Source organism: Xiphophorus couchianus, chromosome 7 (genome assembly GCF_001444195.1).
Source record: "Xiphophorus couchianus chromosome 7, X_couchianus-1.0, whole genome shotgun sequence".
NCBI classification, from domain to species: domain Eukaryota; kingdom Metazoa; phylum Chordata; class Actinopteri; order Cyprinodontiformes; family Poeciliidae; genus Xiphophorus; species Xiphophorus couchianus.
In genome coordinates, this window is record NC_040234.1 from 19,031,612 (window position 1) to 19,044,065 (window position 12,454).

At 36.9% G+C, this 12,454-nt stretch overlaps 2 protein-coding genes across 5 annotated transcripts in view; one reads left to right on the forward strand and one right to left on the reverse strand.

Annotated features, from left to right (window-relative positions):
• LOC114147947 (protein FAM126B) overlaps positions 1-5,649 on the reverse strand; it is a 51,288-nt gene extending 45,639 nt beyond the window's left edge. Inside the window, exons 1-2 of one of the 4 annotated variants that reach the window (XM_028022769.1) lie at positions 5,600-5,649; positions 3,628-3,787 (exon numbers count right to left, since the gene is read on the reverse strand). The gene's annotated coding sequence lies outside the window, so the exon portion shown is untranslated. Of the gene's footprint in view, positions 1-3,306; positions 3,502-3,627; positions 3,806-5,599 lie in introns of those variants that run through there. The other 3 variants (XM_028022770.1, XM_028022768.1, XM_028022772.1) reach the window with 3 other exon arrangements.
• On the forward strand, positions 5,123-10,662 carry LOC114147948 (CASP8 and FADD-like apoptosis regulator). Its single transcript, XM_028022773.1, has 8 exons — positions 5,123-5,371; positions 5,483-5,811; positions 5,884-5,989; positions 6,116-6,251; positions 8,218-8,267; positions 8,647-8,725; positions 9,851-10,322; positions 10,405-10,662. Exons 2-8 carry the CDS (start codon positions 5,516-5,518, stop codon positions 10,532-10,534), a joined length of 1,269 nt encoding a protein of 422 aa, XP_027878574.1. The 5' UTR covers positions 5,123-5,371; positions 5,483-5,515; the 3' UTR covers positions 10,535-10,662.
• The last annotated feature ends 1,792 nt before the right edge of the window (positions 10,663-12,454 follow it).

Genomic DNA, 12,454 nt, shown 5'->3' on the forward strand with positions numbered 1-12,454 from the left:
GGAAGTGCAATGAGTCAGCAGTGGCATTGCTCTCCCTGCATGCCAACTACACGTCCAGCTGACTGAGTGCAACAAAAACTAAAATGGCCTTTAATGACTTGTGAGGAAATCTGGAAACCAACTTGGATGCTTAAACGGACTTCACTGAAGAAATAAAACAAATGTATCTCCAAGCTGAAAGAGAACTGTGAGGTTTCTCACATGTTCAGCCTCATGGTGTGTAACAACATGGTAATTCGTCTTTTTTCCATTCGAAGGAGAGGAAAGGGAGGGTGGGGGTTCGTGTCTGCCTGTGTGACTCTGTGGGAGGGAGCACTGTACAGTGGAAAATAGTCCCCACTGCTAATCCATGCCAGGCTAATTACAGCTTTGATCCTCTGTGTGTGTGCATCACCAGTGGTGGGAGGGAGCTAACAAACTGTGAGGGTTCAATACATCAACAGAGATGCTTTCGCTTAGACACACTTTGATATGCTCGAAATTGGTCCAGATAGACTACCTGCAAATAAACCTAACTATTATTATTTACATCAAATACATAATAAAACTTTTGCTAACAGAAAGTTCACTGGAGTCACTTAAACAGTGCACGGTCCTGTTGCTGCAGCTTCCAGTTGTATATTAAAGTCTTTGCCCTCATTAAAGATGCTGGGTTGAACAAATTACAGCACTGAGCAGCACATGAAATTCAACTCCTGCAGACGGGGACACAGATTAAGTGGGTAAATGGAGTTTCTGTCTAAAATAGACCACAGCTCTGATGATAGCCCAGTCCCAAAACACATGGTAGCAGAGATGCAGCAAGGGAGGAAGAGGAGGAGGAGGAAGAAGGCGGCTGACGATGAGCAGCAGATGGCATGGAATTATCTAGATCTTCAGCTCTGCATCTTTTGCCTATTACATCATTATTGTAATGGCAGCTTATCAATGTAGAGCGTCATCATTTTAACTCATGTTTAATTAATTCAGTGGTTCAGTAGTTAAGAAAAAGGATAAATAATTAAATGTCTAAGGACAACATTGCACTATGAGACAACAATTTGACTAAAGTAAAACTAACCACCATCAGGAATGATGCATTTCTGTTGACAGGAGAGTTGCTTGAAGGCCCCTTTCCATCCTAAACAGCCGGTGTCTGCCAGGTTGGGCAAACAGAGCCAATGTGCTTTAAAACAGCTGCCAATTTAATGCCCAAAGGGCCTCATGGCAGTGCTGGGACATCTTTATTTACAGAGGAACCTCAGTGTCCATCAAGAGATTTCTTAGTTACACTATACATTAGCAGGGCACCAGAACAAAGACAGCATTTTGCAAAAATATTCACACCCTTCGGTTGTTGTTCATACAACTTTCACTACCTGCAAATTCAGGTTCAGGTCTTCTGGGTAACATTTGGGTGGACATTTTCTCTCACTCTTCTTCGCAAAATATCTTGGGATCGGTCAGATGAAATGGAGAGCACCTATGAGTATCAATTTTAAAAACTTGCAGCAAATTCCTCATTAGATTTAGGTCAGGACTTTGAATGGACCATTTTGACACATGAATATGCCTTCATTTAAAACCCATTCCATGTACTACTGGGTGTGTGTTTAGAGTCCCTCTGGCTGGTCTATAAAATAAAATTCTTTCAATATACATTGGATGATACTTCTGTGCCTTTAGGGTTAACTGGGCTTGATCTATAGAGTGTTTTGGAGGGTTGACTTAACAACACAGAGTGTGAGTGAGGTTTCTAAAAGCCAATGCTTTCCCTAGTATTCATCTTCTGTTCCACAAAAAACAATACAGAAGCTTCTGAACCTGACTATGACATACTGATGGAAACAGTAAGTGATATTACTGTTCCTTAGGAGCTTTTAATAGATTTCCAGCTCATTTGTTCCCTGATAGGGAAATTGTTACTTTGTGCCAGGCAACTGTTGCCATGAAGTAACATTATTTTAACTTTAAAATAAAGCTCCTACATATTTTCTAAATCTAAAAATACCAGTCAAAATTCAATATTTTCAAATCAATCTTTTTTTTAGTTCATGAACTTAGGAACTTTTTCTATATTTGAAAATTGGTAAAGTCATACAGGACCAAAGTGTGGAAAAAAGAGCATGATGGGTTATAGATGAACAAACAGATTAAATAGATATATAGTGAGATATATACTCTATCTGACCCAAGATGGGTCAGATGTCCTTCCATACAAGAGTATGGAAGGACAAATGGATGTCAGGAAGAATAGCTGAATGAATGATGGACGGATGAATGCATAGATGAAAAAAATTAAAAGACAAGCAGACTAACGGGCACATGAACAAAGAGATAGATGGACTTTAAGGCGATGAGACAGATATTTGGATGGGTAGGTGGATAACCAGATCGACTGATGGACAGTCAGATGAATGGACAAACAGACGAACTGATCATTGGACATCCAGATGGATAGATAACGACATAGATAAACAAATAAGCTGATGGATAAATTATTTAAAAGGTACGTGGATGGTCAGATTGCTGTATGTAGCAATGAATAAATGGCAAACACATTCGGTAAAGCAGACGGATGGATGGATAGCAATATATTTTTTAAAGAGAATATATATGTAAACATGTTTCAACAATATTTTCTTTTACAGACCTACACATGCCTGGAAAACAAGTAGATCCTACACTTTTCCCAGACTGTCGTACATGAATCCTGGTTCCTCGGGAGGAATGTTTCTGTCGCAAATTACAGAGTGACATCTATAATAAAACAATGAAGTATGGTTCATGCTTTATTGTTTTAGCAGACCACTACACTGTTACAAAATGAGGAGGGGTACTAACCTTAAGCTACAATGGCCGCAATGTTATGACTACTCATTGTTCACTAATGCACTGCTTCACTTAGCAGTAACTTTGTTAATGCAACTAACATAATAGCACACCAACTGCAGCCATATCAGATATGAATGTTGCATAAAACTGGCGAAATAAGAGAAAATTCAATCTTTCGCACCTATTTTCCAAAATAAGACAGCCATCTCTGCCGTCGGAGGAGTTCATCCTTCCCAAAAAACCGACACAAGACATATACACTCCAAACATTCAAGATTAAATATGTAGTGGTCAGAAATAAAACTATCAACACACTGTGGTGTTTAACCTAAAACACTGAAGCTAACTAACCAGTTATACTGACGATTCAGAGGTACGCAGCTCCATTAGCCAGTTAGTTTATTGTTAGCTAAGGTTTTATTTAAAACAAAAAGTGCCACGACAACCTGAGCCTGAACACAAGAGTTAGCTGCCTTAGCTCGTCTCGCATACCGTTAGCATGCCTCTTCTTGTCAGCAGCTGGTAGACATCCCCGCTTTTCATCAGTCGTGACCAGGCCGAGGCTCGGTTAACTGAAGCTGACTGCTGGCAGCCAAGCTCCAACACCGGGAGCATCTGCTGTGAGTGTGTGCGGTCCCCAGCTACCCGTCCTGGCACAACCTGACGCTGAGGAAGTCTCCTGGTTGGCTGCGGGTTAACATCCACAAGAGTGCTGATGATGTTCCAAGTCACCAGCAGCCCCCCTCACTGACTGACTGACTACCTGGACAATTCTGTTTTTCCCCCCAGCTCAAGTGTAAAATTAATACTCACTTGGACTGCAGAATGGCAAACGAACCGTAACACATTGACTGTATAACAGGGAGGCAGAAGATGTGTTTGCCCAGGGCGGTCACTCAGGTCGGGTACTTTTCCTTCCAGTGATCCCTGTGTGTCTCCGAGCTTCAAATGATCTCTCCACACTGCAATGGTGCTGAAAGACAGTGCAACACGATTGGCTGGACCGAGCGGAACTCGGCGATCTGCAGGGGGAGTAGCAGAGATGCATTCACGGACATAGGAAAACTCTAAACCGGGATTTCAAGTCTGAACTGATACAGTACAGTGCATAACAGGCAGAAATGCAATAATGTGCAAAAGAGTTAAATCACCACTTCTTTTCTTAAATGTATTCCTTGTTATATATTTAACATTTTTACACAAATTATTATGAAAAGTTTAGGATACCCAAGAGATTTCACTCAAGTTGTATAGCTAATACAGAAATGTTAGTCAATTTTTGACTGAAGAGCCAGAACAATATCTAAAATAATTTCAGTGTGACAATTGAATTCATTATTCTGACTCAAGGTTTTCATCTGATTTAATCTCAGACCAGTGGCATTTTTAGATAAGGGTATCAAGGGCAGCAGCCCAGGACAGCATCAGCAGGGAGCGCTTGAGTGTCCAAGTAACAAAACAAAGAAAGCCTTTATTATGTATAGTAAATGATGAGTTGACACCCCATGTTGAGTAGCCACACACACACTATGCCATATGACTGGCCTGGATAGCATTGCCTGAGAGTCCAATGTCAAGTGAGGCTTAACCAGGACATTTGAGAAAATTACATAATCACAGATCACAATTTCTGTTAAATGTTGTATCATGAAAGCAATCATGGAGAGGAGGAAATGTTGCACTGACAGAAACCAGCATGCCCCAGCTACCTATCCTGTTGCTTGTTGTGTGTGCTTATTGTTTATGTGCATCTTTGGGTGGAGCAGGAAGGAGTTCTGCATCAGAGAAGGCTGTGGGAATGCTACAGTAGACAGCTCAAGATAAAGTGCCCTTATGTGTAATTTGTATTTTATGAACCTGTGGTCTGAGTTTTAAACATTAAATTGATGATGCTTTGTGAAACAGAAAGAAATATCTGCAGGTTTTATGACAAATGGGGATGACTTGATCCTGGAGACTGTGATACAAGCTGACATATTAGGGACAATATTTGTGGACTCTTTAATATTACTGAGTTCGCCTTTATGGCATGTAATTTAACTTCCAATTTTAAAAACTGTTGATAAAGTATAAAGACAACAAACTAACGTAACTTTTAGCCCTTGTTTGGGGAGTGGTTCTTAGTACAGAACTCTTGCCAGAGCACCACCACTGTGTCAGGCAAATACTCTACTTTCAACTGTAGATATTTAAAATTACCATGTGACAAATTAAAACAATTATGAATGTTGAAGTCCTTTTGAAGTATCGAAGTTTTGCTTCTGCTTTACAAAGAAATCGGAAGTTTGCATTGTTGGTCTTCACCATGGGTCTGAACCGGAAGTCAGCTGTTCCTTTACTTTCGCTTTACAGGATAAAAATCCCCCCTCGTCGGTCATGAAAGTTGAGGTTCCTTTTAGAAGATTTGCAATCTTAACTTTCCCGAAACGGGTTTTCTGTGATTATACACCACGTAGTCCTCCACGTAGTCCTCTTCCGGGACTCTGGGTATTTCCCCAAAAGCGTTGTCACTTGCAGTTTGCCGTTTCCATTCCAACCATCTTACTGAAGCTGTGAGGTAGGTCACGTCGTGTAAATACTTTAGAGACAACAACAAAAACAACCGCGAAACTCAGCTCGACGTTAACTATTGCCATGTTGGGTTAATGCTTTTCTTTTCTTTTCTTAGTCGTCGTGAAGTTGCTTCTATCAACAAAACAGCATGTCTCCGTTTGAAGAATATGACCTTAGGATCAACGCTATCGCGGAGGATCTGACCATTGGGGAACGTAAACAGGCAATTTACCTTTGTGAGAGCTTGATCACGGACAGCAGCGTGGCTTGCGTCAGGGAGACTTTAAGAGTCAAAGTAAACTTTCACGCAGACCCTCCCCTGTTTATAATGTCCATCCTCAGGCAGCTAGGACGGTACGACATTCTAAAACGAGTCTATAAAGTGGGCAGAAACGAGATAGAAAAGAAGATTCAGACATATAGACAAGTTCTCCCAAGATTCAGGTAATATACTTTGTTTACATTCAGTGTCTGCAGTTGATGTTCCATTCACTAATTCAGTTTGTCTTTTTGCAGAGTGCTGATGGTTACTATAAGCGACAATCTCCAAATGGAGGATGTGGAGCAAATAAAATTTTTATTAGGCAGGACTTTATCCCATGAAAAAACAGAAAATATCAAGGTAAACCCATATATATACTTTTACTTTCAGGCTGAGAGTGTGTATGGGCTTTTGTGACTATGCGCTTTGACAATGGGAAGGTTTCACTTTGATTGAATGAAAAATCTCACACATGATCTGTTACAGACCTTCTTGGAAGTGATGATTGAACTGGAGAAGCTGGATTCAGTGTCACCCGAAAGAGTGGAGCTTGTTGAGGACTGTTTACGAAATATTGGTCGGCTTGATCTGGCCAAAATAGTGGCTGCTTACAAGATGTCAGGTGAGAATATCAATTGAAGAAGTTAGTATTTAAATGCTCCAAATGATTCACGAGGTGCTTTAAAAAAAAGGGAAGTGAAAACGAACAATTTTGGGGGGGATTCTCAGCTGACTGAGATGGTTCATTAGGCATGCAATGAAGCTGAAGATTTTTGCACTGGTTTGGATAGAACGGTGCAGTACAGTGCATTGTGTGTATTGAGGCAGAGTTGTAGATTTATCAAGAAGTGCATGCTGACCCCTGTCCACCACTAAAAACAGTAATAGTGGAAACATGACCATTACATTTGGACCATATGGGCCATGGTGCAATAAGGTGACCTGGTCTGTTTAACCTTTACCATTATGGGTGGGTGTGTGTGTTACTTATCTGGTGAACATGTGACACCAGGATGCACTATTACAAAAATGCAAGCCCAACAGCTGCAGGGGATTGTTTTAGGATGATATCCACTGGGAAACCACGGGTCCTGCATTCCAAGTGGATGTTACTTGCAAATGTATCACATCCTCTGCATTGTTTAAAACTAGATTCACCCTGTCATGGAAATGGGTTTTACTTAGCGACTCTTTCAGCAGGACTATGTGTCCAGCTAACAAAGGAGAAATGGTTCATGATTGGTTAAGAGTAGCACAATGACAGGTATGATCCATGTAGGCCCCAAGTCACAACTTAAAGAACTCAAATAATCTGGTGTTAACATCACAGTACACCTTTGAAGTAAAAGAGGGTCCAAAACGCTACAAATATGTCTATGCTTCATCCTATGTTGGTTAGCTGATACAATTTCTCATTGGCATTTAATAAGATTTGTATAAAAATCTGTCTTCTGCCAAACACTGTTGAGCAGGATGTCATGCAATAATCCTGAAGGCAAGTGGATAACCAAACTCAAGCATTAAATTGGAGTACAAAAAATATTCTGACCATGTAACAGAACCATCTGTTGAGTGAGTTGGTCACAGACTTGTATATTTAGCCTAACAGACCTAATTATAGGCAGTTTTCTTAGCTGAAGATTTAAATATGCAAGAATTTATTGTTCTATTTCATAAACATAAATTGCAAATGTTTCTTGCCAAGGCTTATGTGCTGGTCACAGTTTCTATTCAAATCCATAGGTCTAGCTAAAACCAAAGTTTTTAAAAATAGTTTATTACTTTTCATTAAACTATTTCTTTTTACAGTTATTTCAGTTGAAAGTCTGAGTATGATTAACTTTGTCCAAATAATAATGAGGATTTTAAAGGTTAATTAGAAAATATGGTCATCATGTACACCTTATTTAGCATCATTTAATTGCTAACAGTAGCAGACGAGTGATTGTTCTTCAGGTTTATTGAAGGTTTTTGAGTCCAGCCTTTGTTCCAGAATAATTTCACGTAAATGTGGTTTCTTTCTGTAGAGCAATTATAAACTTATTCAGGCATGAAAATCCCTAAGTCCAGAGACAACATCATTTTGTGTCTGTCATACAAAATATAATTTAGCAAAATAAGACATAACATAGGAGGCAATTTTGTTTCAGATGCAGTGGTTGCTCATATGTTTTCAAATGTTTGTTGCTGCATAAAATGAAATACCAAATATAGTTTGATGGGCATAAAATCCTATTTTAACACAAATTAAAAAGTTTTTAAACAAAAGGATTTAGTGTCTTGTGCAGTGATTGATTGCAAACCATATCCAGACTGAACAAACGTTTATATATAAAGACTATTAAAAATATAAAAGAAACAATAATTTTAAAAATGTCTGAGGACTTTTGGTCAATTTCACTTTAAACAAATTATAGAAAGTATTTGTCTAGTTTAGATCAAAGTACAAGAAACAAGTGCCAAGTCAAGACAGCCCTGGCACACTGGTTAGATAATAAAAATATTTGAACATTATATGGTACTCTTTTTAAGCTTTTAGCTAATAGGAATGGACAGTAATTGTCTCTCATTCTCTGTTCATTTTGCAGGTGCAACATCTGAACACTCATGGCCTCCACAACACAGTGGTCAAGCTGCTGTGAGTAAAATATTGAAAAAAGTCACAATTTATATACAGTATAAAATGGTATTACGGTATATGTTATATTTTACATCACACCTTACTGTTATTTACTTTAGATTAATTATCAATAGGTATTTTTAAAACTAATCTTGCCTTTTCATCTGATTAACATTAAATACGATTGAATCTATCCCAAGTATTTTCATTAAATTTGTATTTGCTAGAAAAAAGGTTTTTGGCAATTAAAATTGTATTTTGCATTATTTAAATAAATAATTAAAACTCCCAAGTTGATGTTTTTGTCCACAGTAAATGACCGACTGCTCCTTTATTACTGTGATGGGTTTGTAATGATGCATTAATGACGCATGTATGTTTTATTTTTACATTTTAGAGTCAACCAGACCAGTACAACTTAAGGGCCGATCAAAGAGGAGTCTGTGTTATTATTGACTGTGTAGGTAATGATGGAGGTGAGATACAAACATTTATTTAAGAAGAGATACCAAAATAACAACACAAAACTTTGATTTCCATCCAAAATATTTAGTAAAATGTGGAAGCATTGTAAATGCAAAGCACCTTGTTTTTTTTCCTCTTCATCATCATATTATAACTGAAATGCTGTATATTGCTGTTAGTTTTTCAGAGCTATAAGTGTTTCAAAGCAGGCCCTTCCCACACACAGGTCAAGGTTAACATGTTGTGGGAAAAGAAAATTATAAAGAAATAATTGCATCTAAAAGTTGCAGGAGTCTGGCCCTCGAAGACTGTAGTTTGAGACCACAGCTTTAAACAAGTCTAAAAAAAGAAAAAAAACCTAAAAGATTTTAAATTCATGAACTTTTTAAGTTGACCAGATGTATTTAAAACTTCTCAATTTTAATCCATCACATTCTGTTTCCATGAATTATACATATGATATATGATATGGAAATGCCCCTCATGTCCACTGTTGGGTAAGGTGGATGATCCGTGATGCTTTGGGTCTTTCACAACTCTCTTACAATGGCTTTGGAAAACCCAGGAAATTTAAAATATCAAATAATTAAAAATCTGGTGGAAAAAACATATCTGCATGAGCACAGAATGTTTGGGCAATGTCACCCATTAGATGTTAACCCTATGGAAAAGCAATAGGTGGAAGAGAAGACCTAGGACTGTGAACAAACTGCAAACAGGAATGATTCAAGATCTCTCTCTCACTGCGCTCCAAACTTTGTGAAATGTTACTTTAAAAGATTAAATGTTGCTTGCTCAACAGTTGTCGGTATTGTTTTTAGTACAGACTGTTAACACTAACAGCAGTGATACCAATAATTGTACGAAAGGTGATTTTGTTATCAACATTTATTTATTTGAAGGAATTTTTTTTCTCCCCACTCAATAGTTGAAAAGCTTAAATCATGGTTATATTTTTTTGCTAGTTTGAGATTACGCGATCACAATAAGAGTCATATTATGTTAAAGGTCTTAACCATAGGCGGCAACACATTTGTTCACATCTATATAAAGTGATATACAAAGTGATTGTTTACTGTCCGATCACAATGTCTTTTTTATATTCATGTTTATTCATATTGTCTTTTCTTCCTCAGGAATGTTAGAAAACACGTTTAAGGCTCTCCACTTCAACGTTCTCTACCACAGCATGCTGGGTGCTAATGAGATTTTCGAAACACTTAAAGAAGTCTCTAAACACAGACAGAGTCGCAACGAGGATGCTTTTGTCTGCTGCATCATTAGCCGCAGCTTAGATGACAATATTCTGGGTACGGACTCGTATGGTAGAGGTCTTCCTGTCAAAAACATCAGAGATCTCTTTTTGGGTGCCACTTGTCCTAAGATGGTCGGCAAGCCAAAACTTTTTTTCATCCAGAGCTACGTGGTTCCTGAGTCTGATCATTTGGAGCAAGACGACTGCGACAGCTTACCCATGAGAGAAAACCTCCCCACAGATGCAGACATACTCTGGAGTCACTGCCGGACAGATGAAAGCCAGCTGCTACAAGAGCAGCATCACTCTGTTTACCTAAAAGCACTGACTGATGCCTTAAGCAAAGCCAAGAGGTGGTAATATTCCCAATAAATGTAATCTATGCTCAACATCGTGTTCCGCTCATCTGAACTGCTTCTGTCATTGTCTTTACAGGGAAACGGATCTGCTTGATGTTCAAATGAAGGTGAATGGAGCCATTTATGACCATAACCAAAAACATCCTGAAGCAAATTACCATTGTGATGTAAAACACACTTTGAGAAAAAGTCTTTATCTAGAATAGAAAAGTGACAGATACATTCACTGTCACTAAGCACCTAAAACTGTGGCACTGATCTCACTACATGCCTTATGAAGAACATGTTTTCTGTGTGTATACTGACCCCTAGTGGTTTAAATGAAAGAAGACACTACAGAGACATAATAATTGCTTAATTGTTTATTTCAGTAATTTAAGTTAAAAATCATATATTATCGAGATTAATTGTAAACATGATGATATACTGTATTTCCAAAGTTTAAACCTGTTAGTTTTGATATTTGTGGCTTACAGCTAATGAATTCCTAAAATTCAATGTCTTAGAAAATTATAACAATAACACTGCATGTTTAATACAAAATTAAATTTGGGGTTTTTATGAGCTGTAAGTTATATTATCAAAATTAGTGACAACAAAATATCACTTTTTCAATTTTTATAACAAACTGTATTCTTGTTTATGTGCTGTAATATTTAAGTTTGTTTTCTCACCCACAAACTATATATATATATTATGTGATCAATATAACATTTTTAGATATTTTTTGTAAATGAAGGACTCTGGGCATTTTCTCATTCATTTTTTATTTATTTAATTAAACTGAAAAAATATTATTTTTTATCAGCAAGCAAAAAATGTCATTAAAATTTAATTTTACATCAACTCTTAGTTGGTGGCTTATGGCAAAAAAAAAAAAAAAATCTGACCTCAAAATAAAGAAGTAAAAAATAGATTGTACACTAAGCTACCTTCATATCCTGTAGGGTTTTAATCATTTCAGGTTTGTGCTTTGCTAGTCTTCATGAAATCTCAAGTTAAATTTTTATTTATATATGTTGTCGGGCATGTTTTGCCCATTTTACAAAGCCTTTTATGTTTTTATTCACTTTATATGAAAAACTCTTAACTAAAATGAACATTTTTAACTATTAGCTAATCGGGAGCATCCGTAAGACATGAATGAATATTGTCAGATATTTGAAACCAACAAACCTTTCTTGATGAAACTGCTTTCATTCATTTTATTGTCATTAACTTTCAGTGAGGTCTTTGCTGAATATGATATACATGGTAACCCTTCATGTTGATGTACAGTACAAGGAGAGGTAATTTGAAGAGAAATTGGATGTAAAGATGTAAATTCAAGGTAGTCCAAACATGAAAAGCATTACATCATATGGAAAATCTCAACAAAAATCTTGGGCAGACAAAAAAAAAACAGAACTGTTTTGAAAATGTAACTAAGCTGCAATTATGTCAGACAAGTAACTGTTTTCTGTCACCTTGCTCTTCCTTTTACTACTTTGCATTATTTTCTCTTGTTTTGTTGTTCATTTTTATATCTAAAGAACATTTGTCATTTTGTATTTATTTAGTACAAAAGTTGTATTTTTTGTTTTTAAGTACATTCCTGATATGTAGTGTATTTGTATTTGATGTATCTAACACATTTGTTTGTACATGTAGTGTTTTCATTAACAGGACCTCATGCTAGCAGAAATGCAGGCTTCAAATTATGAAACCTTGTATAAATTAATCCAGGTTTTGCGTGTCTTTTAGTAAATTATTACTCTGATTAATAAATTACTATTTATTATTTACCTTACAAATTCTTAACCTTTGTTGGTTAGAAATATACAATGTCCATGATATGTTCATGGGCATTGTAATCTTTTAAATACTGTCACAAGAACAAAAACACTAACATTGTTTTGGAATGTGTTTCATTACTTATTTATTTCTGCTTGACAAGCAACAGAAATAATGTTGCTTGTCATTATTGGGACGAGGAAGTGGTATGGATAACGATAGAAAACAGGATTTCATCTTTATGTCAACTCTGACAAATATATCTAGTATATTGGTATTTATCTGACAAATATATCTATTTTGGTGCTCAGGAAGCCCTGACTCAAATCTTCACACTAAACTTAAATTAAACT

Bases quoted from the DNA above. Each gene is read 5' to 3' on its own strand.
- LOC114147948 (XM_028022773.1), top strand. From the start codon at position 5,516: ATGTCTCCGTTTGAAGAATATGACCTTAGGATCAACGCTATCGCGGAG. The intron at 8,268-8,646 runs GTGAGTAAAATA...TTTACATTTTAG, and splicing joins AACACAGTGGTCAAGCTGCT to AGTCAACCAGACCAGTACAA. The intron at 8,726-9,850 runs GTGAGATACAAA...TTTCTTCCTCAG, and splicing joins CTGTGTAGGTAATGATGGAG to GAATGTTAGAAAACACGTTT.